We start from the raw sequence: 25622 nt of genomic DNA, 5'->3' as shown, positions 1-25622 counted from the left end.
ATCTGGTTTCCTCTGCAAAGAATATGTTGGTGTGATGGTAAGAATCAGAACGCTTTGCAGCGATATTTGGTGATGAAACTACTATCATCAAAATACATTTTAGACACCAATAATGATAAGCAATATTTATTGTTATTAATAAAAAGCACAATAATATCAAAGATTTGAACGTTATGAGTTTCGAGTTTAATTTTTACCCTTGTCCATTTGATTTATTAGGTTCAAATGTATTATATATTTGTATTAATTTACAATTTTTTTTAACACATACAAAATTTGAGTTAAAGCTATTAAATTAAGCTGAACATGTTTTTATTGCCCTAGATCCTGCCCTGACAGTAATTATCAAAGTTTCTCTCTAGTAAAAAGTTTTAATCTAAGGTTACTAAGTATTTCGATCTTAAATATATTAACTAACAAAACCTTTCTTGAAAACGAAGTATTCTCTATAATATTTTATTGCATATAAGACTTAATTAGCAGCTTCTGAACTGTTAATAAAAGATGAACAGAGGTTGTGTTGTCATCCTTAATTATAGATTTCGGGTTTGAGTTATGAGTATAAAATCGTTTTTGTTAGGAAATATTTTACCTCAATAAGAGACTTTCGGCATGAATCCAGAATTAATCGATCCCCAATACGAATACCAGACATCACATGAGAAACTAAAAAGAGAAATGTTAATAAAAGAGAAGTTATTACTTCATACTATTATAAAAGTTTTGTTATATGATTCTAGTTTTCTTGATGTCACGGTCATTCAAACTCTTGGGGATCGTGATGTCCCTCCTAACGAAGGCAGAAAACTAATACTCCACAATATCAACAAGAACGACAGCTAAATAGTGAAAAAGTAATTTTACAAGTAAACTTAGAAAACTTAAGCTCTCTTAGCTTAAAAGAATATACTATATGGAATTCATGACAGAGACAGGAATCGAATTTGTTTGTAAGGAAGGTAGGTTAGCTATACGTAACCAGGGAAAGAAACTAAAAATAAAGAAGAAGAAGAAGAAGAAAATGAAAAGGTTTCAACACGACCACGTTAGCTATTGGTGTCCGTATTTGATACCTTAACTCAAATTGAATTCCAGCATTGAGGGCAAAGGCTCACTACAAGAAAGTACGGATACGAATAAATGTCGTATAATGCTGCTTAAATGTCATAAAATCATTTACCGACATTTAATTTATATTTGTATCAAATGTCGTAAAATTTGGGGTCGGAAATTTTCCAACATTTATATAAATGTCGGTAAGGAATTTACGATATTTGTTTATGACATTTATTGAAACGTCACTTGAAATTGTTGACATTTAGAATAATGTTGGTAAAAAGATTATGACATTTATTTACAGCTTTTAAAAAATATCGCAATATAATTTACGACATTTTGGTAAATGTCAATAAATAATTTACAACATTTAGGTGAATGTCAAATAAATTAGTACCTTTTTTAAAAATCTTCTCAAATGTCACATTAAAATTTGCATATCAAATTTTCTAAAATATAAATAATAATCTTTTATTTAGTTTATATATATATATATATATATATATATATATATATATTCCATTTGTACATTCATAAATGTCAATCTTTATACACAATGTAATAAATATGCAAAAGAAAAATTCTTTATATGTTGTATTTAAAGAACATAGTATTGACATAATAAGGGTTCTCCTTACACGTTAGAGTTCAAATCAAATGAATTATTATATCTCAAATAAAATGTAATTCTAACTAAATCATAAAAGATAACGTAATTTTAACATGGAACTATATCAAATTCACTTCTCATCTGAATAAAATTCTCTTAAATTCTAGAATAAATTCTGCAACAAGGCTTTATGGATCCATCTTCCACAAGTCAAGTATTTGTTGCCAATAATTGATCTTACATCCTTCAGAAGTTCTGCGAAGAATCACATAAAAGGAGAATTACAATTATGTAATAAAACTAGAAAAAATACCATATATGTTGCATGTTTTTTTCAAACTTACCCACTTTTTTTTTGGTCCCAAGTTCATTAGTTTCGTTCCTCTTAATTTTGTTAACCCGAGAAAGAAATATTAGAAAGGTTACTTTGATAGTTTATAGAATGTAAAATTGAGCGTAGAGTACATGATACATTAATCAACAAGACAAAGCCTATAAAGCCCCAAATGTCGCACACTTCTACAAAAATAGCATAAAAACTTTAAATTAGAAGCAAAGGTCTAGAGGCAACATTTATAGCACCTTTATACTAGATTTTCTTTTGTGACAACATTGAAAAAGTTCTTTTGAACTATAAGCTTTACTATTCACAAATCACAAAGATATCATCCATTATAGACCCATCAATTCAAGTGAACATAAATTTAAAAAGTAGCTACAACTAAGCATACTTCAACCAAACAATGATAGAACGTTCGCCAAACCAAACTAAAGATGAATAGGCAAAAATTATAAAGAAATACGCCAGGCCAAAATTATCCTACTTATAACTCTCATATCTAAAGAAATAATAACTAGAAAAGAATTGAGTTTCACAAATTTATAAGATAATCTCAAACCTCCAATAAAAATAAATATAATGAATGTGATGATGTTATAAGACTTGGATTTATTGCATTTGTCTAAATACTAAATACACCATATTCAAGGGATGTGCCATGGTGCATGCTATTCACCGATGACATAGTTCTGATTGATGAGTCGCGAACCGGTGTTAACGAGAGGCTGGAGGTTTGGAGACATGCTCTTGAGTCTAAGGGTTTCAAGCTGAGCAGGACGAAAACGGAATACCTGGAGTGTAAGTTCAGCGCTGAGCCGGGGGAAGTGGGCGTGGATGTGAGGCTTGATTCGCAGGTCATCCAGAGTAGAGGCAGCTTCAAGTACCTTGGTTCGGTTATCCAGGGGGGAGGGGAGATCGACGAGGATGTCACACACCGTATTAGGGTAGGATGGATGAAATTGAGGTTAGCATCTGGAGTCCTGTGTGACAAGAGAGCGCCACCGATACTCAAAGGTAAGTTCTATAAAGTGGTGGTTAGACCGGCCATGATGTATGTGGATGGGTGTTGGCCCGTTAAGAACTCACATATCCAGAAGATGAAAGTAGCAAAAATGAGGATGTTGCGGTGGATGTGCAGGCACACTAGGATAGATAAGATTAGTAATGATGATATTTTGGAGAAGGTGCACGCGGCTCCCATTGATGACAAGATGCGGGAAGCGAGGCTTAGATGATCGGACATGTTCAGAGGAGAAGCCCAGATGCTCCGGTACGGAGATGTGAGCGGCTGGTTGTGGAGGGCACGAGAAGAGGTAGAGGGCGGCCTAAGAAGTATTTGGGAGAGGTGATCAGGCAGGATATGACGAGGCTCCAGATTTCCGAGGAGATGACACTTGATAGGAAGATGTGAAGGTCGAGTATTAGGGTTGTATGTTAGGAGGTAGTTGAGTCGCGCCTTACTTCGTACCATTATGGGACTAGCCATGTAGGGTTTTTATCTAAGATAGCTAGTGGCAATATTTGTCTTACTATTTTGTTATTCAGTGCAGGTCCTATTTACTAGCTATCGCTTTTGCTTTGCATCTTTCTTCTAGATTTCATGGTGTTCCTATTTTTCTTACGATTGTTATGGTGATACTAACATTGTCTCCCTTTGCTTTGCATCTTTCTTTTGGATTTTATGGTGTTCCTATTTTTCCTATGATTTCTGTTGTGATACTAATATTGTCTCCTTTTTGTCCTTGTCCTTTTGTTATTTTTAGCCGAGGGTCTTTCGGAAACAACCTCTCTACTCCTTCGGTGTAGGGGTAAGGTCTGCGTACACACTACCCTTCTCAAACCCCATTAATAAAATTTTATTGGGTTGTTGTTATTGTCGTCATCGTCGTCTAAATACTAAACCGAAGAGAAATAAAGGAATGGAAAAGATGAGTAGGAAAGGTAGTTTTTTACTCAATTCATTCTAAGTAAGGTATAAAACTACTGTCCGAAATCAGTTTGCAATACAACTCAAATAGGTTGCAGCCACACTACGGAATTTGCTAAATATCCAATATATCAACAACTAAACTCCACATATTCTACTTAAAAAGTAATATCACAACACTTGGGGCAATAAAAAGAATACTTTCTTTTACTTCTAGAAAGGAATGATTTAAAATTAAAAAATATAGAGAATTTTTAGCATTAATGTATATGTTGGTAATTACCGACTATAATATGACATTTAAAATAAAAGTCGTAATTTTTTTGACATTTTATATCAAATGTCATTATTTTTATGACATTTTGAATCAAATGACATGTTTTTACTACATTTTGTCACAAATGTCGTTATTTTTACGATATTTTGTCATAAATATTAAGAATTTTTTTTTCCTGATATTTATTTTAAATGTCACTAAATAAATATCGTTGTATCTTTACTTTCTTGTAGTGGCTACTCCACATGCTGTCTCATTGGTCAATTCAGGCGTTACATACTAGATTTGATGACTATTTATAATATTTATTTATTTTGATAGTAGCCTTATTGATTAGTTGATGACATATATTAGAGGAAATAACTCTAAAAGTTTGGCGAATTTGACTGTATCTCAAATATATCATATGAGAAGATTAATCTTCCACCAAATTTATTAATGTAACCTTAGACTATACAAATGACAAATTTATTTATTGAGCGTTTGGATTTAGATTTTTGTAATAACTTACTTTTAGATTATTTTTTATTATTTAGTTCAAAAAGCATTTTGATAAGTATTAATTTCGGAAATCGTAATCTATTTTCAGATTCTTAGACCAAGCAACTCTAATTTTTTTATAACTAATTTAGTTAGGAGTAGTATCTGATTATCCCAAAAAACACAAAAACATAACTTTTTGCCTCCCCCACCCCCTCTCTCACTCGCCCTAATTAGGGGTGTCAATGGTTCGGTTCGACCGATTATTTTATAAAATTTGTACCATACTAATTTTTCGGTTATTCTATTATGTATAACCAAAGTTAAACTTTTTAAAACCATCTCAATCATGTCGGTTTCTCTTCGGTATCGGTATGATTCGGTTAATTTTCGATATTTTTTAAATGTCATGTAAAAATCATTAGTAAAAGTAGAATGCAATAACGTACATACTTTTATAGGACTTAACAAAACTCTCTGGACAATTTTACTGTTTAAATGGTGATGAATTATGAAAACATGAAAGATGACTAGAGAATAGATCCATCAACTACTCTGTAGTTGCGTAAAAGAAACCACGTAAAGACAAAAAAAAAAAAGATAAATCACATAAGTCAAAAGATATTAACCAAGTTGAGACTCAAAAATAAAGTATATAGAAAATTAAATACTCAAAAAGATAAATCTAAATTACACTAAAGGAAACATATTCAATACAATGTAGTTTGCTACTCAAAATCGTTGGAATACTTTGTGTCTTGCTAGTGAATATGCTGGAAATAATTTAGTTTCAGTAGGAGTAGCATAATAGATTTGAGAATTAGGATTTTGATCTTAATTACTTGTTGACTTGTAATCATTTTCATAATTCAAGACGCAAGAAAAAAATTAATACTTTATTATTTTTAACTTAATTGGTTTAGTCCGGTTTTAAATATACATTTGCACCCCGACCGTGATCTGCACAATTGTCGTTTTCCATTCCCATTTTGTATTAAACTAGTTTATCAAAGGGGCAAAAGACTGTATCATTGTCACTCAAGCCCACCAAAATTTCTTGTAAACTGAAACAATTGAAAACAAGGTTAGTACTACTATTATTTTGCCCTTTTTCTAGGACAACCTCAGTGGTGTCTTCACTCTATATCTCAGCAAAGCTTCGATTTTGACGACTTTGTCATTGCTTCAAAAGATTTCAAGACTTTGATTTCTTTTGCATTTACCCCTCTGTGAGTATGGCAAATTCAATGCTCATCAGTGGAACTGAAAGTTTAAGTCTTTGTAGGAGAATTTCCCCAAATGGGTTAGGCTTTGTCGGTTCAGATTTCAAAGGCAAGCAATTCCCCAAGTTGGGTTTATCAATAACCAGTAATAAAATCAAAACCCTAGGTCCAAGGTGCAGTGTTTCAACATCTAGGCCAGCTTCACAGCCAAGATTCATACAGCACAAGCAAGAGGCGTTTTGGTTCTATAGGTTCTTATCCATTGTGTATGATCATGTGATTAATCCTGGGCATTGGACTGAAGATATGAGGGACGATGCACTTGAACCAGCTCACCTTAATGACAGGAATTTGACTGTGGTTGATGTTGGTGGTGGCACTGGTTTTACCACTTTGGGTATAGTGAAGCATGTGGATGCTAAGAATGTTACAATTCTTGACCAATCTCCTCATCAGCTTGCTAAGGCTGAGCAAAAGGCGCCATTGAAAGAATGCAAAATTATTGAGGGTGATGCCGAGGATCTTCCCTTCCAAACAGATTATGCTGACCGATATGTATCCGCTGGAAGGTTTATGTCTGCTCCCTTTTTTAACTTTTCTAGCTATATTTTTGTTCTTATCATCATTGTTTATTACATAACGGGCGTTTTCGAGTTGCATATAGTATAATAGATTGCCTTTCAGTTAGGATATTATAACTGAGTTAATTGGAATGGTCTTAGCTGTAGAATTAGTCTTAGTGAGTACCAGTCGTTTCGATTCTCCATGTGTTTGGACACTTTATCCAACACTTGTATGTTTAATTTTCCCAAAGCTTGAACAGGATTTTTAGACGCTATGAGGTCACGGGTTCGAGCCGTGGAAACAGACTCTTGCAGGAATGCAGGGTAAGGCTGCGTACAATAGTCACTTGTGGTTCGGCCCTTCCTCGGACCCCGCGCATAGCGGGAGCTTAGTGCACCGGGCTGCCCTTTTTCATTTAGAGGACTAATGGTCATTTTCAAGCAAGGGTTGTGCTGTCGCCTTCTCCAACCTGTATATCTATAATGTGAACTGTTGGAAAGCTACATGCATGTGAAAAAACTGAGAGAAATCCATTGACAATATATAACGGTACTCACGTGTCACAGTCGTTTATAATTTGTCTGGATTCTTCACTTATAACTAGTAAGTACAAATTATGATGGTAGATCCCGTTATCAACCTACATGAATGTCTATAGTTTCTTTAAAGGAAATCAAAGTGTCTTATATCTGCATCTGGTAGTAGAAGTTGTGAAATGACCAGCTCAAATGAAAATTAAATTATGGTAGTAGTTATGTTAATATTTTCATTCTTCAATTGAAAAAGCTGTAAAGATTGTCTGAAATTCATCATAATGAAGTTCCTTGATCATCTTTTTCCTCTCAGTATTGAGTACTGGCCAGATCCACAACGAGGCATCAGAGAGGCGTACAGGGTTCTGAAACCTGGAGGAAAGGCGTGCCTAATTGGTCCTGTCCACCCTACCTTTTGGTTGTCTCGTTTCTTTGCTGATGTATGGATGCTCTTCCCTAAGGAGGAAGAATACTTAGACTGGTTTGAGAAGGCAGGATTCGAGGATGTTCAACTGAAGAGGATTGGCCCAAAATGGTATCGTGGGGTTCGTAGACATGGGCTTATCATGGGATGTTCTGTAACTGGTGTGAAGTCTACACCTGGTGATTCACCACTGCAGGTAATTTCTCACGTTCCTCCACCAGTGCCCTAAAAAAGAAATTACTTTATTTAGGAGTACATTCATTTTAGTTTTCTACCTGATTAATTTCGTGAATTATTTATCTTATTTCTTTATATTTTTTTTTTGGGAGGGGGGGAGGGGTTGTAATTCATAATTGTTTGTAGAGCAGTTTGTTACATCTTGATAAAGATCATCACTGCTTTATCACATGCTATATGAGTGTGCTAAATATGCCCAAACACATCACATTGCCTTAAAATGTTAGATGACAAACTTTAACTTATTAGTGATGAATTGATGTTTGCTTAAGAAATAATTTTGATTTGACTTTAAATAGAACATGGGTTTAGAGTGAGCGATGACATCACGATACTATTCCATGAACACATAACTATATGTTCAACTATTGTAGTTACAAGTTCTAATTGGTTGCATTGGAGTGAATTATGATTGGATGTTATGATGTTACACCTTTTTCTGCTTCTCCTCTAATCCCACTGGATTCCGAGGACCCTTCTTCGCCTCTTTTATCTTTATACAGTTGGTAAAAAGTGTTGCAAGTTTTTTCACCTCCTTATATTTACCCTGGTTTATTCATAATTGTAGCTTGGCCCAAAGGCAGAGGATGTGGAGAAACCTGTAAATCCATTTGTCTTTATGTTGCGGTTCCTTCTGGGGGTAATGGCAGCAACATACTATGTTTTGGTTCCTATTTATATGTGGGTTAAAGACCAGGTCGTTCCTGAAGGCGAACCTCTGTGAGATAGCGAGCAACTTACTAATTAGTAATTACTGGCTGACCAGCTTCTCCTGCTGCACCTGGTTCTAGTTAGCGCAGTTCCGTGTTTCCTTTGTATGGCTAGAATTTTCGGCAAATAAATCTGTTTTAATTGCAAAACGTACTTTTTGACAAATTATGTTTGACATCTTAGTTTGGTTACTGACCTTGGTTAATATAGTTTTCTGATGTAGACTGAACTCCCTTTTATATCTAGATGGCTTAATTTCAACTTTTAAATTTGACTGGGTGAAAATGTTACCCCGCCAATGCTTCATTGTGTTCTGCAGTAAATCCTTCCCAATTCCCAGCAATTAAGAGATGGAAAGATGAAGGTCATCGATTTGGAGCCTGAGTCAGTCGATAGTTGAGACTTGAAGGTGAATTCTTTAACCGTCTTTACAACAAGTTCAGATTGCAAGGATCACCTCTTAGAAACTTTTTGTCATAAGAGACAAATCTTTCAGTTTCACAACATAAGCACGTTAACTTTCAGCTTGACTACTAGTCTTTCTTTCCTGTCTATCTTAGCTTTTGAGAGTAAAAAGATGTTGAAGTCCAGTAAATCAACATTGAAAAAGACATAATCATCTGACGCAAAGACATCTCGATGCATGAATACTAACCTATTTGCTGATAACTGAAGCCAGACGAAAAGAGCAGCTGCTTTTTAACCGATGAATAAAAAATAGTGTTATGTATATCATGCTTTTTATATTGTACTTGTATCCCGTTTTGAATGAAATAAACTAAAACATCCCGTAAGAAGAAAAACACTAAATAATGCAGCGACTATTACCCTTGGTACTATATGTCACACCTCCTTTTTTTTGTTTTTCTTTTTTCTGAAGATAAGGAGTTTTTCAATTAAAGTGACATTATTCGAAATGAGATTATTTATTTAATTAGAGTCGTCACTTGGAATAATTGTTATGGTGTTCCAAGTCACCGGTTTATTTTTAAAATCTCAAATCAAGAAAATTGACTTTGTTTAAGTCCGCAAAACCAGAAAACCAGGGAAGGAATTCTGTTAACCCGGGAGAAAGTGTTAGGCACTCTCGAATTCCGTGATTTTAGCACGGTCGCTTTTAATCATACCTGGCTTAATTGTTAATTACGTATTTTAAGAACCTATGCGTGTTTTACCTTTTAACACTTTTAATTATGACGTTATGTATTTATCTTTGAAACGGATAACATGTGTGTATATCCGTTGTGTTTATTATGCCAAAATCATGTCACACGTACACATACGTGTACAAGTTGGTATCAAAGTACTAGGTTCATAGGTTTTACGAGTCATGAGCAAGTGTCTAGTAGAGTCTTGCGGATCGGTATAATGACGTCCATACCTATCTTCGAGAGGCTACAGGGCATTTAGGAAAAATTTTCTTCTTTCTTTCCTTATCGTGCGGCCTTGTTTCAGCTGGAAACCTACGATTTTGATTCTTCTTATTCGTTCATATGCGATGTTGCACACTCAGTATTTGTTGGGCTGCATAATTCTTCTGCTACAAAGCCCATTAGTTAGTAGCATTACCATTTTTGATTCTTTATTATTTGGGCCCAATTGTATAGTACCCGGCCCAGTCCACATGTAAGTAAGTCACTAAATGACTATATATCTTCAGATGTATCTAGAACATGGTAGATGAAATAATAATAAGAAAATATCTTTCGTCTCTCTTCTCTCCCGATTTAGGGTTTTCTTTCATTTCAAATTTCCTTCAATTGACTCCGATAATGGAGTCTAATATGGTATCAGAGCACTACCGTCGATCCGTCTCACTTAGAGCTATCGTCCGATGGTAACCATCAAGTTTGGTTCGCTGATTTTGTTCAGAACGAAGACTCTTCAGTCAGAACGATCTGGAAATCTTTTCGAAGCTTTCGTCTGTTCCTTCTATTGGAAAACCTTAGCTTCTTCAGGTGTGCGAAGAAGGAGGGTAAAAACCTTATTCTCTCATTTGCATTTAAAACCTACGTGAAATTAGGGTTTGTTATGCTTGTGAAATTAGGGCTTCTACTGTAAATTTTTTTACCTATGACTTGTTAGTCTAGAAGTTTGTCATTGTGTCTGAATATGGGGAGTCCCTCATCTACTGCTGATGGTTTTATCGAGTTCACTTTAGACCCATCTCACCCTTTCTATGCCCATCCCTCTGATAGCCCTGGAAGTCAATTGGTTGCTATACCGTTCAATGGAACTAGTTTTGTACATTGGCGTAGTAGTATGCTTACCTCTTTGTCTGCCAAGAATAAATTAGGAATAGTGACTGGTAAAGTAGCTCAACCTCCACCTAATTCTCCCTATTATTCCTTCTGGGAACGATGTAATGATATGGTGAAGGCTTGGATCACCAATTCATTGATTAGGGAGATAGCAGTGAGTGTCATGTGTCTCAACATTGCTAGAGAAGTGTGGAGTGACATAAATGAGAGGTTTGGGCAATCCAATGTATCCAAATACATTCAAATCCAGAGGGAAATCAGTTCTACCTCCCAAGGGTCTTCTTATATTGCCAATTATTTTACCAGAATGAGGGCTTTATGGGATGAATTGAACTCTGCTTATGTTGGTCCTACATGCTCTTGTGGAGTATTACCCAAATTTATTGAAGACCAATACCTTTTTCAATTCCTAAGTGGGTTAAATGAGTCCTACTCCACCTTTAAGAGTAGCATCATGCTTATGTCTCCACTTCCTTCAATTAGCAAAGCATATTCTTTGCTTAAACATGATGAAAGCCAAAAAGAAAACTAACCTCCAAATTTGGGTTTCTCTGGTGATTCAGCCTCCTTTTCTGCTACTTCATCTAATTCCAATCTTCCTTGGAATCACCAACATAATGCAAAGCCTTTCAATCAAAGAATCAACTTTGATCAAACAAGAAAATCTTCTTCTGTGTCTTGCAAATACTGCAAGAAACATGGGCACATAATAGACAAATGCTATAGGCTTCATAGTTTTCCCACTAACTTCAAGTTCACCAAGAACAAAAGGTCTGCTTCTTGTGCACAAGCGGAAGATAATACTGCTCAAGTGGGACCTCCAAATGAACCCACAGTTTATGGTTTCAGCAAAAAGCAGTATCAACACCTCATGTCTCTGTTTCAGCAGGCTCACATATCTACTGGCAATCATTCTTCCACTTTTGGTGACAATGTTGCCTATGCCAACTTTGCAGGTGTGTGTCACCTACCTGTAGATCAGTTGCCTGTAGTTAATTCTGCAGTTCAATGTTTGTCTGCTCAGTTAGGAAAGATACCTTGGATATTAGATTCAGGTGTAACTAATCATATGACCTCTAATAAATAATTCTTACACAACTTACAACCTTTACCTAAACCTTACTTAATAACTCTACCAAATGGACATAAAGTTAAAGTAATCTCTACTGGGTCATTACAACTTAGAACAGACGTTATCTTGCACAATGTACTGTTGGTTCCTTCTTTCCAATTCAATCTTATTTCTGTATATCAACTTTTTTCTCAATTACAATGCTTAGCATTATTTAGCAGTCATTCTTGTTTTCTACAGGGCCCTTCTATGAAGAGGCCACTAGAAATTGGTAGAGCTTCTTATGGGTTATACTTTCTGCTCCCTGACATGGCTGAATATTCATCTTTTGTTTCTGTCAATCCATATGGTAATGCATGTAGTGTTTCTAATACATGTACTGTTTCCAATTCTGTTATCCCCTTCACCAGTTCCTCTTGTACTTCTTCTACCAATGTTAGTAAAATGGAATTGTTTTCGCATCAAAGATTAGGTCACATGCCTCTTCATAAGATGAAATCAATTTCAGTTTTATCTGACATAATTCCCTCTAAACTGTCTTTCTCATGTTCTATTTAGCCTATGTCTAGACAACAAAGACTTCATTTTCCTGAAAGTCATATCAAATCTAATTCCCCTTTCCAACTGGTTCACCTAGATCTCTAGGGTCCTTATCATACCAAAACATACAATGGTTTTAGATATTTTCTCACCATTGTTGATGATTTCTCTATAGTAACATGGACCCACTTATTATCATGTAAAAGCAATGCCTTTACAATCATTAAAGCTTTCACCAAAATGGTCCAAACTCATTTCCATTCTTCTGTTCAAACATTCAGAGATGATAATGCTTTTGAACTGGGTGGGAGTTCTGAAGCAAAAGCCTTTTTCTCTGAAAATGGGATTCTTCGCCAAACTACTATTCCTCACACACCACAATAGAATGGAGTGGTTGAAAGAAAACACAAACATATTTTGGAAACCTCTAGAGCTCTGTTATTCCAATCTCATTTGCCTGTTAAATACTGGGGTGAATGTGTGTTGGATGTAACTTATATAATAAATAGTATGCCCTCTTCTGTCCTAGGCAACATCTCTCCTTTCCAAAGACTTCATGGTGTCTCCCCTTCTTATGATTACCTCAAATCATTTGGCTTCTTATGCTATGCTACTACCCTCAAGCCTGGCATGGATAAATTTTAGTCTAGAGCTATCAAATATGTATTTTTAGGATATCCTTGTGGTAAAAATGGATATAAACTACTTAATCTCACCAACCATTCCATTTTCTATTCTAGAGATATTATGTTTCATGAGCATATCTTCCCTTATTCTTCTCCCTCTCCACCTCCACGGCCCTTCCATCCTGTTCTTTTTTAGGATAGTATATCTTCCTCATCAACACCTCCTCCTTCTCCTCCTCCAGTACTTTCTACTCCTCCTTCTCCTTGTATTTCTCCTTCTTCCTCTGCATCCGATTCTCTCAACTCCATCTCTTCTACCCCCTCATCTAACTCTTCTACACCCCCTCCTTTGCCACTTTCTCCTCCTCTTAGAAAGTCCACTCGGGTATGCCACACTCCTCCTTACCTCAAGGATTATATTTGTTCTTCAGCCCTTACAAAACCTGCTTCTGACATCTCCAAGGTTTCTCCTACTGAGCTTCATCTGCAAGAACCTCTTTATTACCAGCAGGCTGCATCTCATCCTGCTTGGCAAAAGGCTATGCTACAGGAATTTAAGGCTCTAGATGCAAATCATACCTGGAAAATTATTCCTCTTACTCCTCACAAGAAGCCTATCCCATGTAAATGGGTTTATAAAATCAAACAAAAGTATGATGGCTCCATTGAAAGATACAAAGCCAGGTTGGTCATTAGAGGTGACACTCAAAAGGAGGGAATTGACTACAATGAGACTTTTTCTTCTGTTGTCAAGTTTACCACCATCAAGTATCTTCTTTCCCTTGCTGCCAAGAGGGACTCGACTGTGTATCAACTTGATGCGAATAATGTCTTTCTTCATGGTGATCTCCATGAAGAGGTTTACATGAAACTTCCACACGGTCTTCAGATTTCTAACCCCATGGCTTCTAGTTCTTCTCCTTTGGTTTGCAAGCTTCTCAAGTCTCTTTATGGCCTTAATCAGGCTTCCAGACAGTGGTTTTCTAAACTGTCTGAAGCTCTGCTCTCTAGGGGCAACATTTCTAGTAAGAATGATTGCTCACTCTTTACCAGGTCTTCTCCTTCTTCTCTCACTGTCATTGTTGTTTATGTTGATGATATATTACTTGCTGGGGATGATGTGACTGAGATTGACAGTTTGAAATCTTTCTTGGACTCCCAGTTCAAAATTAAGGACCTAGGGTCTTTCCATTATTTTTTGGGTTTTGAAGTCCTCAATAATTCTCAAGGGTATTTAGTTAGTCAACACAAGTTTTGCCTCTGATATCTTGAATGAATTCAATTGTCATCACTTCACTTCAGTAATCACTCCTCTTGAGTCTTCTGTCAAGCTCAGCCCTGATATGGGCCAAGCCCTTACTGATCCCAGCTTCTACAGAAGACTTGTGGGGAAATTAAATTTTCTGCAACACACTCGACCTGATATTGCATTTTTTGTCCATCATTTGAGCCAATTCCTTCAGGCTCCTCAGGTTCCCCATATGTTAGCTACCCTCCATGTGCTTAGGTACTTGTTAAATGATCCTGGACAGGGTATTCTTTTATCAAGGTCTTCTGATACTTCTCTTGTGGCCTATGCTGACTCTGATTGGGCTGCATGTACCCAGTCTCACAAGTCCATCACTGGTTTCTTCATTAGCTTTGGTGGGTGTCCCATTTCTTGAAAATGCAAGAAACAACCTACTATTTATCTTTCCTCTGCTGAAGCTGAGTACAAAGCTTTGAGAAAAGTTGTAGCTGAGGTTTCTTGGTTGGTTCGTTTATTTGGTAACCTGGGCTTGGTCTTCTCCTCTCCTATTCAGGTCTTCTGTGACAGCCAGGTTGCTTTGCATATCGCCAAGAACCCTGTTTTCCATGAAAGGACCAAGCACATTGATATTAACTGCCATTTTTGTTCGAGATTGTTTGCAGTCTGGTTTGATTTCTCTCCACCATATTTCTATTGTTGATCAGCCTGCTGATATTTTAACTAAGTCCCTTGCAGGGCCTCTTCATTACCATTTGCTTAGCAAACTTGGAGTGGCTTCCCCCTCCAGCTTGAGGGGGGTGTTGGGCTGCATAATTCTTCTCCTACAAAGCCCATTAGTTAGTAGCATTACCATTTTTGATTCTTTATTATTTGGGCCCAATTGTATAGTAGCCGGCCCAGTCCACATGTAAGTAAGTTACTAAATGACTATATACCTTCGGATGTATCTAGAACATGGTAGATGAAATAATAATAAAAAAATATCTTTCTTCTCTCTTCTCTCCCGATTTAGGATTTTCTTTCATTTCAAATTTCCTTCGATTGACTCCGATAATGGAGTCTAACAGTATTTGCTATGTGCCGACGATCTGTGATGTTGCGGATGGATTACGAAGGGTTATGGATGCTTGATTATCATCATGATGTGTTGTCTAGTCTCGGAGCAGATGCAGTGTTAAATCTTTCAGTCATTCATTTATGGTACAAGGCTGGCTCTTATATCTGGTTGGTAAGCACGGACTTGGAAAGGCGGGCTAGTGGCCCAGTTGTTCTGATTATGGTAGGTTCATGGTAAGTTGTTGATTTGAGTACAACCGGTGGGTTATCTCCTATGTGATGAGATACCTTAATTTATTTTGAAAATCATAATTATGTCACGCGAACGTGTACACAATCATGATAATAGATTAGAAATGCGCCTAAAGCATTCTATGGATTTTTAAGAGTTATTGTCCTAAGCTAATTTGAGATTATTGCAAAATCATGTATTACGGAAATTCCTTTGAGAGTCCGTGCAAATCTTGAAACATTAGCAGTCCATTTCGCATCAAGTACTAGACACATTTAGTAACTAGAGTCGGCAGTTAAACAATCATTTATCTTGTTAAAGGAATCTTCATCAGTTAAATTAGAAAGGCTTTGTGATTAAACTATAACTCTCCTTGGCTATTTCATTCTATATGGGCTAACATTTTGAAGAGCAACGCTATGGGCTGAGATTGAGGCCCAAGGTATGGCCTCTGAAATCTAGGCCCTTCAGTTAAATGGGCAGGTCCTTTAGACCTTGAGGCGTTGGGCCATCGCCCCAGCATGCCCAAGAGCTATTCAGAAGAGATTTGCGTGTGCTTGTTTAGACCAAGTGTCGGGCCCAAACTTTTGGCAGAGCATAGGCCCAACAGGCCCATAAACCATTCGAACTTTCTTTTCACACACAAATATACATAAATATAAATAAAAATAATTATAAAAATAGTAAAGATATTAACTCCTAATTAACAAAATCTTAAGTTCTAAGGTTTAATTGCCACACCGACAAGCTAATTCTAACAATTAAAATAATAGTTGTAATTACATTCATAATCTGGAATAAAGTGTATGATTACAAATTATGATTCAAAATGAATTTTCAGTGCATAATCTGCTACTAACTTTCAGCTGCTCGCTCCTAGTTTTCTCCACAAATCGAAGCAAACTCAAATCCAGTTTCTCACACGCATTTCAGGTGTTCACAACAGGTGTTCACAATTATCAAAGGCAGAAGACACTAAGGTTATGTAAAACTTCAGATTACTTAGAATGCTCCATTAAAATGAGAGGTTATCAGCAACAATCTAGAATGTTTGTGAGCAACTTCAATCTAATTAACACTAAACAAATATGAATGGATGCTAACAGGGGAGCACATAAACTAATTTAGCAAACAAGCACAAAAGTTCAGGAAATTAAACAGTCACGAAATCAAACAACTCAAAGCTTCATTTGCATTTTAGAAGGGACTGCAGATGGAGTTTTGACATACCTAGCAACTGGAAATCAAAGCAAACGACCAAATAAAGGTCTTAAATAGAAAGATGACAAGATTCAACTAGAGTTTGACAGCAAACAACAACAGCATTAGCAGAAAACTTCTGCTTCCAATCTAAAACAACTGAGTTACCCCATAAATTCTCAAAGTAGTATAGTAGAAAATCAGAATAGCCTTTAGAAATCCTTTTATTTTGTTTTTCTTTGGTTTTTGGTTTTGGTTTTAGAGCTGGTTATTCTATATATCTGAGTTTGAGTTTTTCTTTACGATTGTTCTTAAACGGGTGAGTGTAGATGAGTGTAGATGAGAGTGTATGAAATACTAAAACTATGTCCAAGAGTGAGTGTTAAGGAGAGAAATGTGTATTCTCTGAAAATGCAGAAAATGAGTATCTGTATGTGTGTGATATGCAAAATGAGAAAATATATAGAAAAATGTGTCAGTTGTGAATGTAGGGAAAAAGAATCTTTTTAATAGATTTTGGACAGTTGTCCCCTTCAGATTATTCTCTTTCTTTCCAGTCTCCCCCTTGTTTTTGTATTTTAACCCTTAAGTCCCTCATTTGACCTAATTTCCTTGTCTCATTGCCTTTTAGTCTCTATTACTCTCTTCTAGAACTTTCTTAACAGCTAAACAGAAAGATTCCCTAATTTTCCTATTTCCTTTAGACCCCTGGTACTTCGAGTAATTACAAACAGCCATCACAAGAAGCTTAAATAAATTGAAAATTACAGCAAAGCAAACAATATTCAAAATCTAACCCAATTTAGGTGATTAATCTAATTTAATCATGTAATTATCTAATCAAGATCATTTAGCCTACAAACTTGCAATTAAACTAACGGCTATGTAACTAAACTATTAATCTGACATAGAATTAATGGATCTTAAATCCTGACTAATCTAAAGCATGCTAAACATATGAAAGAACAAACTAATAACCAATTATTGATGCAACATTAAAAAAATAACTATCAATTCAAATTACAATTTAGCAAATTCAACTAGGTATAATCGAAGCTAACTAAAACATGCTCTTAATTAACCTAAAACTAATCTATAACATGTAATGCAATCAAATAAACAATTAACAATTGACAACAAATAAGTGATTTAGCTAGGTGCAATTTGAGAATAAAAGGGAAAGAGAAAGCAGTATACCTATCGAGCTATCACTGTCAGTAAGAGGAATGGAGAGAATCTGGACGTGGAAAATCAGTGGTTTCAAATTGGTCAAAGATTTCAGACCTATGAGTATTTATTCAAACACAGGGTCTAATACATACTTCATTGGCCGAAAACTTTGAAGGTTTGAAGATTTGATTACGAGGAAAAGAGGCGATGAAAGGTCGTTATGGTTTTGGCCGGTCAACGACCATTTGACCGGTGACGGTGTATAGGTCGAAATCTGCTCCAGAATATTTAGGGCAAGGTACCATTGAGGAAAGAGTCAGTCGAGGACGGCCAAGAAGCAACAAGACTCGTGGTCGAGATGTCAACAATGGTCGAGGTCGAGCACCGCAGATAGAGCTGTAACGGCTAATTTTTAGAATATGATATTAAAGAGAATATTCTAGTGGATATTCTCTGTACTTATACTATTAGGGTTTGTTAGGGATATGTCCCATATAAATAGGAAAAAAGACAATGAATGGGGTATGTGACATTTATTTGATAAGAACGGACTTTTGATAAAAGATTCTCTCTCTCTGATAATGATACAAAACTACCTTTTCATCAAGATTCTTGTTCATATTATTTCACACTTTTCCATCAGATCCAAGAACAATTCGAACATTCTAGGATTTTTCTGTCACTCATCATTGTCAGGAGGGACAATCATCTAGTTCATCCTTTATTAGGTGAACCACTTCTCCCATTTACTTAAATGCCATTTATTGTTATTTATTGCTAGTTTTTTCTCCATTATTGCTCATACTTTTTGGAACAGTTAATGCATGTTATTGTCAATCCACCACCAGATCTGGCTAACGTTTTTTTACGTTTTCGTAGCTCACATCTAGAGATATTATTATTAACTAAGTTTAACACATTATTATATAAACTCTATTGTTTTAGCCGAAAGTTATATTTTTTGGTCGAACAATTTGGCGCCGTCTGTGGAGATTTTCTAGTTAAATTTTTAGTTTCTTCTAGATCTATAACTAACAGGGATCGCTAATGTAAAAAAAATCAAGAACAAGATCTCATTTCTTTGTATTCACAAATCCAATATGGCAGGTGACAGAGAAGAAAGGACGAGAATAATAAGTGACCTCCCTACCAACCTCATGAACGTCAACAATGAGAGCTATGAAATAACGGATGGCGGCACAATTCCCAATGCCTTTCCTAGGCGAGATGGGTCACCCCATCCTCACTGCAGCATCACAAAATCTCTTGGTAAGAGAGCCTCTACATCTGTGGCGGAGGAGATGCCCCCAGCTGTAAAAAAAATTCATTGAAGCTTGGCTAACTGATACGCTAACCAGCGTTCTCCATAAGCCCGCTCGGGACACGGCTACAGAAAACGCAAGGACTTGCGTCATACAACTAGCAGACGAGTAGCATAACCAATTTTCTCCTCCCCCAATGACAGGTATTGCTCATAATGTCATTAATAGTGCAGGTGACGACACTCTCGTAGCCATTCTGAAAAGGATGGAAGAAATGGAGAATGAGAACAAAGAACTCCGGGACCAAATGAGAGAACACCAAAAAAGGGCGATAAGATGTTGGGCGCCCCTACGCTCTTGCTTAAAAGAGATGTCGTCCGGTTCGTCGAGCAGTCATACAGTGATGACGCCACACCACATGCCATACCAAAAAGCTTTAAAATGTCGCCCTACCTCAGGATATATGATAGCACGACCGACCCTGAAGATCATGTGACTCACTATGTCACTGCCGTGAAAGGCAATGACCTCGCCAAAAAGAAAGTGTCTTCCATTTTGTTGAAAAAATTGGTGAAACCCTCGCAGGAGGAGCGTTAACATGGTATTCAAAACTACCTGTGTGTTCCATTGAAACTTTCGAAGAAATGGTCGACAAGTTCGTAACGGCCCATGTTGGGGCCAAGAAGGCCGAGGCGAGAGTAAACGACATATTTGTTATTAAATAGTCTCCGGGAGATGGATTGAGGGACTTCCTCGCCCGATTCAACGGAGTAAGGATGACCTTGTCGAAGTATCAGAAGGGATGGCGGTCGCAGCCTTTCAAAACGGGCTGAGCAGGAATGGTTCGAGGGCGACTAGAAAGTTATTAAGTCAACTGATAAAATACCTCCAAACCACTTGGGATGAAATACAAAATGTATATTGTGCCGAGGTCCGTGTAGATGAGGACGACCTCAATGGACCAGCTCATCGATTGACCTTAGTACAGGCCGAATCTAGAAAAGATCGTAGAAATGATACCAGAAGGGACCTCGTAGCTCCGCGACCCAACATGGAACGACATCTACCATATGTCAGAGTGGTTGTTGCGTCCTCCTCCTGCCACGAAGAAGGCCCACCCAGATTAAGGACAGGGACTCACCGGAACGAAAGAGGTATGCCCATTTTATTATCCGCTCACAATTTTTGCGTGTCACCTACAGAAATAGTCTACGCCTTGGAGAAGCTCGGACCAAAGGTGAAGTGGCCACAAAAGATGAGGTCAGACCCAAGAACTAGAAAATCGGACGCCCTTTGCGAGTTCTACCAAGAACGAGGGCACAAGACCGAGAATCGCATCGCCCTAAGATAGGAGGCCGTAAACATGCTACGACAGGGACACCTCAAAGAGTTGCTGAGCGACCGAGGAAGGACCAACTTTACCAGAGGACGTGAACAATATCAAGGACCGCCAAAACCACCCTCGACAACTCGCACCATCCACATGATCATCGGTGGCGGCGACGATGCTTCCATCAACAGTGTGAAGTTCACCACAACCCACAAGCTCAAACGGTCAATCACCCACGAATGGTATGATGAACTCGAAGAAAGTATCATCTTCGATAAGTTAGATACCAACGGTTTAGTTTTCCCTCACTATGATGCCCTTGTTATCACTTTACGAATTTTAGGTACCGATGTGAGACACATTATGGTAGACGATGGGAGCGGTGCATGCATTATCCACCACCGAGTACTTGCACAAATGAAACTTGAGGAAAAGATAGTGTTGTATTGCATCACGCTACATAGTTTTAACAATGCAGTTGAGCGAACATCTGGCGAAATCACACTCCCCGTCCTGGCCGATGACATAGCTTTGGAAACCACGTTCCATATCATGGACCAAGACACAACATACAACGCCATAATAGGGCGACCAAAGATACACTCCATGAGAGACATCCCTTCTAGCTTATACCAAGTCATCAAATTCCCAACTTCATGGGGAATATTCAGTATACGAGGGGAACAACGCATATCCCAGGAATGCTACCACATCGCCCTAGACTGCACGGTCACTCAATAAATGAAGGACAAAGAAAAAGAGGCATAGCAATCAACAGAGTCGAGGTCGATATGTGACGATAGCGAGGACGTCATTAGAGACCCCGATATGGTCGAAGCTGCGGGATCGACCATAAAAGACCTCGACCCCGTTCAATTAGACACCAACGACTACAACAAGAAAGCTTACATTGGCTGCAAACTTTAGGAACCAGGTAAATTTCGTCAATTCTTAACTACTAACGCAAACTTGTTTTCTTTCAGCCATGCAGATATGCCGGGTATCTCGAAGGAAATCGCCACGCACAAGCTGAAAGTCGACCCATTCCACCCCCAGTGAGGCAGGTCAGGTATAAGTTCAACTCCGCGATCAATGATGCAGTACACGAAGAGGTGGAAAAGCTATTGGAAAATGGCTTCGTCAGGGAGTCAAAATACCCGCAGTGGATCACCAACGCGAACATGGTGAAAAGGAAGAATGGGAAATGGCGGGTGTGCGTAGATTTCACAGATTTGAACAAAGCATGCTCCTAGGATTCATTTCTGTTACCCCATGTCGACCTACCCATTGACGCAACGATCGGACACGAATTACTGAACTTCTTGGATGCCTATTCGGGATATAATCAAATCCTCATGGAGGAATAGGATCAGGAGAAAACCACTTTCATCACCCATTAGGGGACGTACTGCTAGAGGGTCATGCCCTTTGGGCTGAAAAACGCAAGGGCAACTTACCAAAGGTTAGTGACGAGGATGTTCAAAGGCAAGCTAGGCAAAATAATGGAAGTCTACATAGACGACATGCTAGTCAAGTCCAAAAGGAAAGAATATCACATCGACCACATAAGAGAAACCTTTGACATACTCAGACGATACGGAATGAAATTGAACCTCGAAAATTGTGCGTTGGGCGTGGCCTCAGGAAATTTTTTAGGTTTCCTGGTATCACAATGAGGAATCGAGGTCAATCCTGATTGAATCAATGCTATCGAAGGGATACCAGAACACTTGACCACCAAAAAGCAGGTTCAAAGGTTGACTGTCCGTATCGCCACCCTTTCAAGGTTCATTTCGCGATCATCAGATAGGTGCCACAGATTCTTCGGCGTACTCAAGAAGGATAACGAACTCCAATGGACTTCTGAGTACGTCCTAGCCCTGAAGGAGTTAAAAACTTATTTTTTGTCACCACCATTGCTTTCAAAAGTAGAGCCAGGGGAACGTCTCCTCGTCTACCTCACTGTATCTGAAGTATCTATGAGCACAGTCGTGGTCCGAGAAAATAAAGGTACGCAGTTTTCCATATATTACATTAGCAAAACACTAGTTGACGCCGAGACGAGATACCCTCACCTCACAAAATTGGCCCTGGCCTTAGTCGTAGCTTCACGAAAGCTTAGGCCATATTTCCAGTGCCACCCCATCTCGGTCGTCATGAATTTCCCCATAAGAAGCATTTTACATAAACCCGAGCTATCGGGCAGGTTGGCCAATGGGCCATCGAACTAAGCGAGCACGATATCTCATATCAGCCGCGAATAACAATAAAGTCACAAGTTCTTGCTGACTTCGTCGTCGACTTCAGCATAAAAATAATGCTCGAAGTTAAAAGAGAAGCCGCCCACGCTTCTCCCCAAACACAGGACCTTTGGGTCCTCTACACTAATGGCACGTCTAACGCGTCAGGGTCCGGACTGGGACTCTTACTCGAAGTCCCAATTGGCGAAGTGATTCGCCAGCCCATAAGGTCCCCAGACATGACTAACAACGAGGCCGAGTATGAGGCTGTAATTGCAAGGTTAAGGCTAGCACTCAAATACGGGGGGAAATGGTTAAGACTACACTGCGATTCTCAACTCGTTATCAACCAAGTCATAGGGACTTTCCAAATCAAGGAACAAAGGTTACAAAAATATCAGACCGAAATCTATAAGTTGTCGCCCGAGTTTGATGAATGTCAACTTGACCAGATCCCACGAGCATAGAATGCCGAGGCGGACGGTCTCGCCAAACTAGCCGCAACCACCAAAAATATTGCAACCGGATACAGAAGTGTAGTCCACCTTCTCAACTCGTCGATAGACCAAATCGAGGTAAGAACCATAAACCTGACTTGGGACTGGCGCAACCGTACTGTTACATACTTGCAGGACAGTGTACTCCCAAGTGATAAAAAAGAGGCCAAGACACTGAGAATGCAAGCAGCCAGGTAAATCATCATCCACAACGACATGCACAAGAGAACGTACAGCGCCCCTCTGGCGAAATGCTTGGGCCCAAATCAAATGCGGCACGTCCTTGAAGAGGTGCACAAAGGCCATTATGGAGCTCATTCCGGCAATCAGGCTTTGTTCAGATGCCTCGTACGGGCAGGAAATTACTGGCCCACCATGAAAAAAGCCACGGACTTCGTGAAAAAATGCGAGCAATGCCCAAAGCATGCACCAATGATTCACCAAACAGGCAAACACCTCCACTCGATCACTTCCCCTTGGCCGTTCATCAAATGAAAAATGGACATCGTGGGCCCTCTCCCGGTAGGGCGAGGTAACGTACGATTCTTTTTGGTTTTAACTGACTATTTCTCTAAGTGGGTAGAAGCAGGAGCATTCACCCAAATATGTGAACAGGAAGTGATCGCCTTCATATGGAAAAATATCGTATGCCGGTTCGGCCTCCCCAAAGAGATCAACTGCGATAACGTACCCAATTTACAGGAAAGAAGGTCGCTGAATTTTTTGAGAAGTGGCATATCAAAAGAATACTCTCAACGCCATACCACCCCGTGGAAAACGGACAAGCGGAGTCCTCCAACAAGTCGATATTGAACATCATGAAGAAAAAACTTGAAGACGCCAAAGGGTTGTAGCTAGAAATATTACCAGAAGTACTCTGGGCCTACCGAATAATGCCGAAGACAAGCACATGAGAGACGCCTTACTCGTTAGTTTATGGGACTGATGCAGTAATACCGGTCGAAGTCGGGGAGCCCAGCCTAAGATACTCCCACGAGAGCGGACCAAGGAACGATGAAAGAAGAAGGCAGAAGCTCGACAAAGTCGAAGAACGAAGAGACATGGCCTACGTAAGGATGATCGCCCAAAAACAACAAGCAGAACGCTATTATAACAAAACGGCAAAGGTCAGGCCGCTCAAAGTCGGGGACTACGTGCTTAAATCTAAAACACAAGCAAGCAAAGACCCACGGGAAGGCAAATTGGGAACAAATTTGGACGGCCCGTACAAAATCACGGCAATAGCGAACAAAGGGTCATTCCAACTAGAAACAATGGAAGGAAAGCTACTACTAAACAACTGGAATATTACCCACCTCAAGTACTTTAACTTTTAAGAGATAAAGCGTCCCCCAAGTCGTACTCTTTTTTCCCTCACTTGAGTTTTGTCCTAATTGGATTTTCTCAAAGAGATTTTTAATGAGGTGACGAAGGGGACACTTCAAGTCGAAGTACGCAAAGACATGCACAAGACTTCTAATTCATTGCTCGACCTCTTAAGCTTTCTCCAGGTCGACCAATAAAGGGACTAGATAGACTGAGACTGGGACAGGAATGCCCCAACGCCCGAAAATTTGTAAATTTCTCCAAGTGTATGAACAAAGCAACAATGCATTATACTCCAGCTAAAGCAACAAAGCAACCGGCCCGGGATCGGGCCCACGAACTCATGGTCCCGGGTTAAACGAGGCGGGCTAAGTGGGCCCAACGGCTAAATAGTGATTTTAAAAATAAAAAAAAAATAGAAATTAGAGACAAAAATAGTGTTAAAAAAAATATCTAAAGCAATGCCTTGTAAATTTATTATAGAATTGTGACCTAAATTTTTTAATTCAAATTTAAAGATAAAAATATTATAAAAAGATATTCAAAGCAATGCCTTGTAATTTTATTATACCATTAAAAAAATATGGCAATATCTTTCTTAGTCTTTCTCCCCCCTATGGAATGAGCACAACAAGGTGCTAATGCCACCATTTAGAAGAAAAAGAAACTAATCAAGATGTGCCAAAATTGACGAACAACTTGTTGAAAATTGATTATCGTTGAAGACTTCAATTCACCAACTTCACAATTCTTTCACAAATTGTAACAATCTCAATATTTGTTTTACTATTTTTTGGAATAAAGTAAGCAATAGTAGCAAGTATAGAAGAAAATTAGAGAGAGATTGATATTGATTTTGTAAGAAAAATGAAAGAATGAGGGGTATTTATAGTTGAAAATAGGAAAAAAGTGTAATTATAAAAAGTTTAAGGTTAAGACAACGTTGGGGTTAAATGGCTAAAGTCCAACAACTCTTTTCTTAAATAGACAAACAACTAGTTTTTTTTAAAAAAAAATTACCGTTGGGCTTGTTTAGCCCGCCAAAGGATCGGTCCAGTCCCGGTCCCGTGGCGGGCCAAACAATCCCGGTCCTAACGGTTCCTACTCAAGAACCGGCCCACGAGATCTAGCCCGCCAAAGGATCGGTCCAGTCCCGGTCCCGTGGCGGGCCAAACAATC

The 25622-nt window shown here is 38.2% G+C and overlaps 1 protein-coding gene across 1 annotated transcript; it reads left to right on the top strand.

Moving 5' to 3' along the window:
- The first annotated feature begins 5649 nt into the window (after window positions 1-5649).
- LOC104096486 (2-methyl-6-phytyl-1,4-hydroquinone methyltransferase, chloroplastic-like) lies at window positions 5650-8651 on the top strand. The gene is made up of 3 exons (XM_009602862.4): window positions 5650-6482; window positions 7324-7630; window positions 8240-8651. Exons 1-3 carry the CDS (start codon window positions 5926-5928, stop codon window positions 8393-8395), a joined length of 1020 nt encoding a protein of 339 aa, XP_009601157.1. The 5' UTR covers window positions 5650-5925; the 3' UTR covers window positions 8396-8651.
- Window positions 8652-25622: the final 16971 nt, after the last annotated feature.

Source organism: Nicotiana tomentosiformis, chromosome 1, assembly GCF_000390325.3.
Source record: "Nicotiana tomentosiformis chromosome 1, ASM39032v3, whole genome shotgun sequence".
Lineage (NCBI taxonomy): Eukaryota > Viridiplantae > Streptophyta > Magnoliopsida > Solanales > Solanaceae > Nicotiana > Nicotiana tomentosiformis.
Note: the sequence above shows the minus strand (reverse complement) of the source record. Positions and strands in the feature narration are given on the sequence as shown.

Coding starts and splice junctions, on each gene's coding strand:
- LOC104096486 (XM_009602862.4), top strand. CDS start 5,926: ATGGCAAATTCAATGCTCATCAGTGGAACTGAAAGTTTAAGTCTTTGT. Junction 6,483..7,323: donor CGATATGTATCCGCTGGAAG/GTTTATGTCTGC, acceptor TTTTCCTCTCAG/TATTGAGTACTGGCCAGATC. Junction 7,631..8,239: donor CTGGTGATTCACCACTGCAG/GTAATTTCTCAC, acceptor TCATAATTGTAG/CTTGGCCCAAAGGCAGAGGA.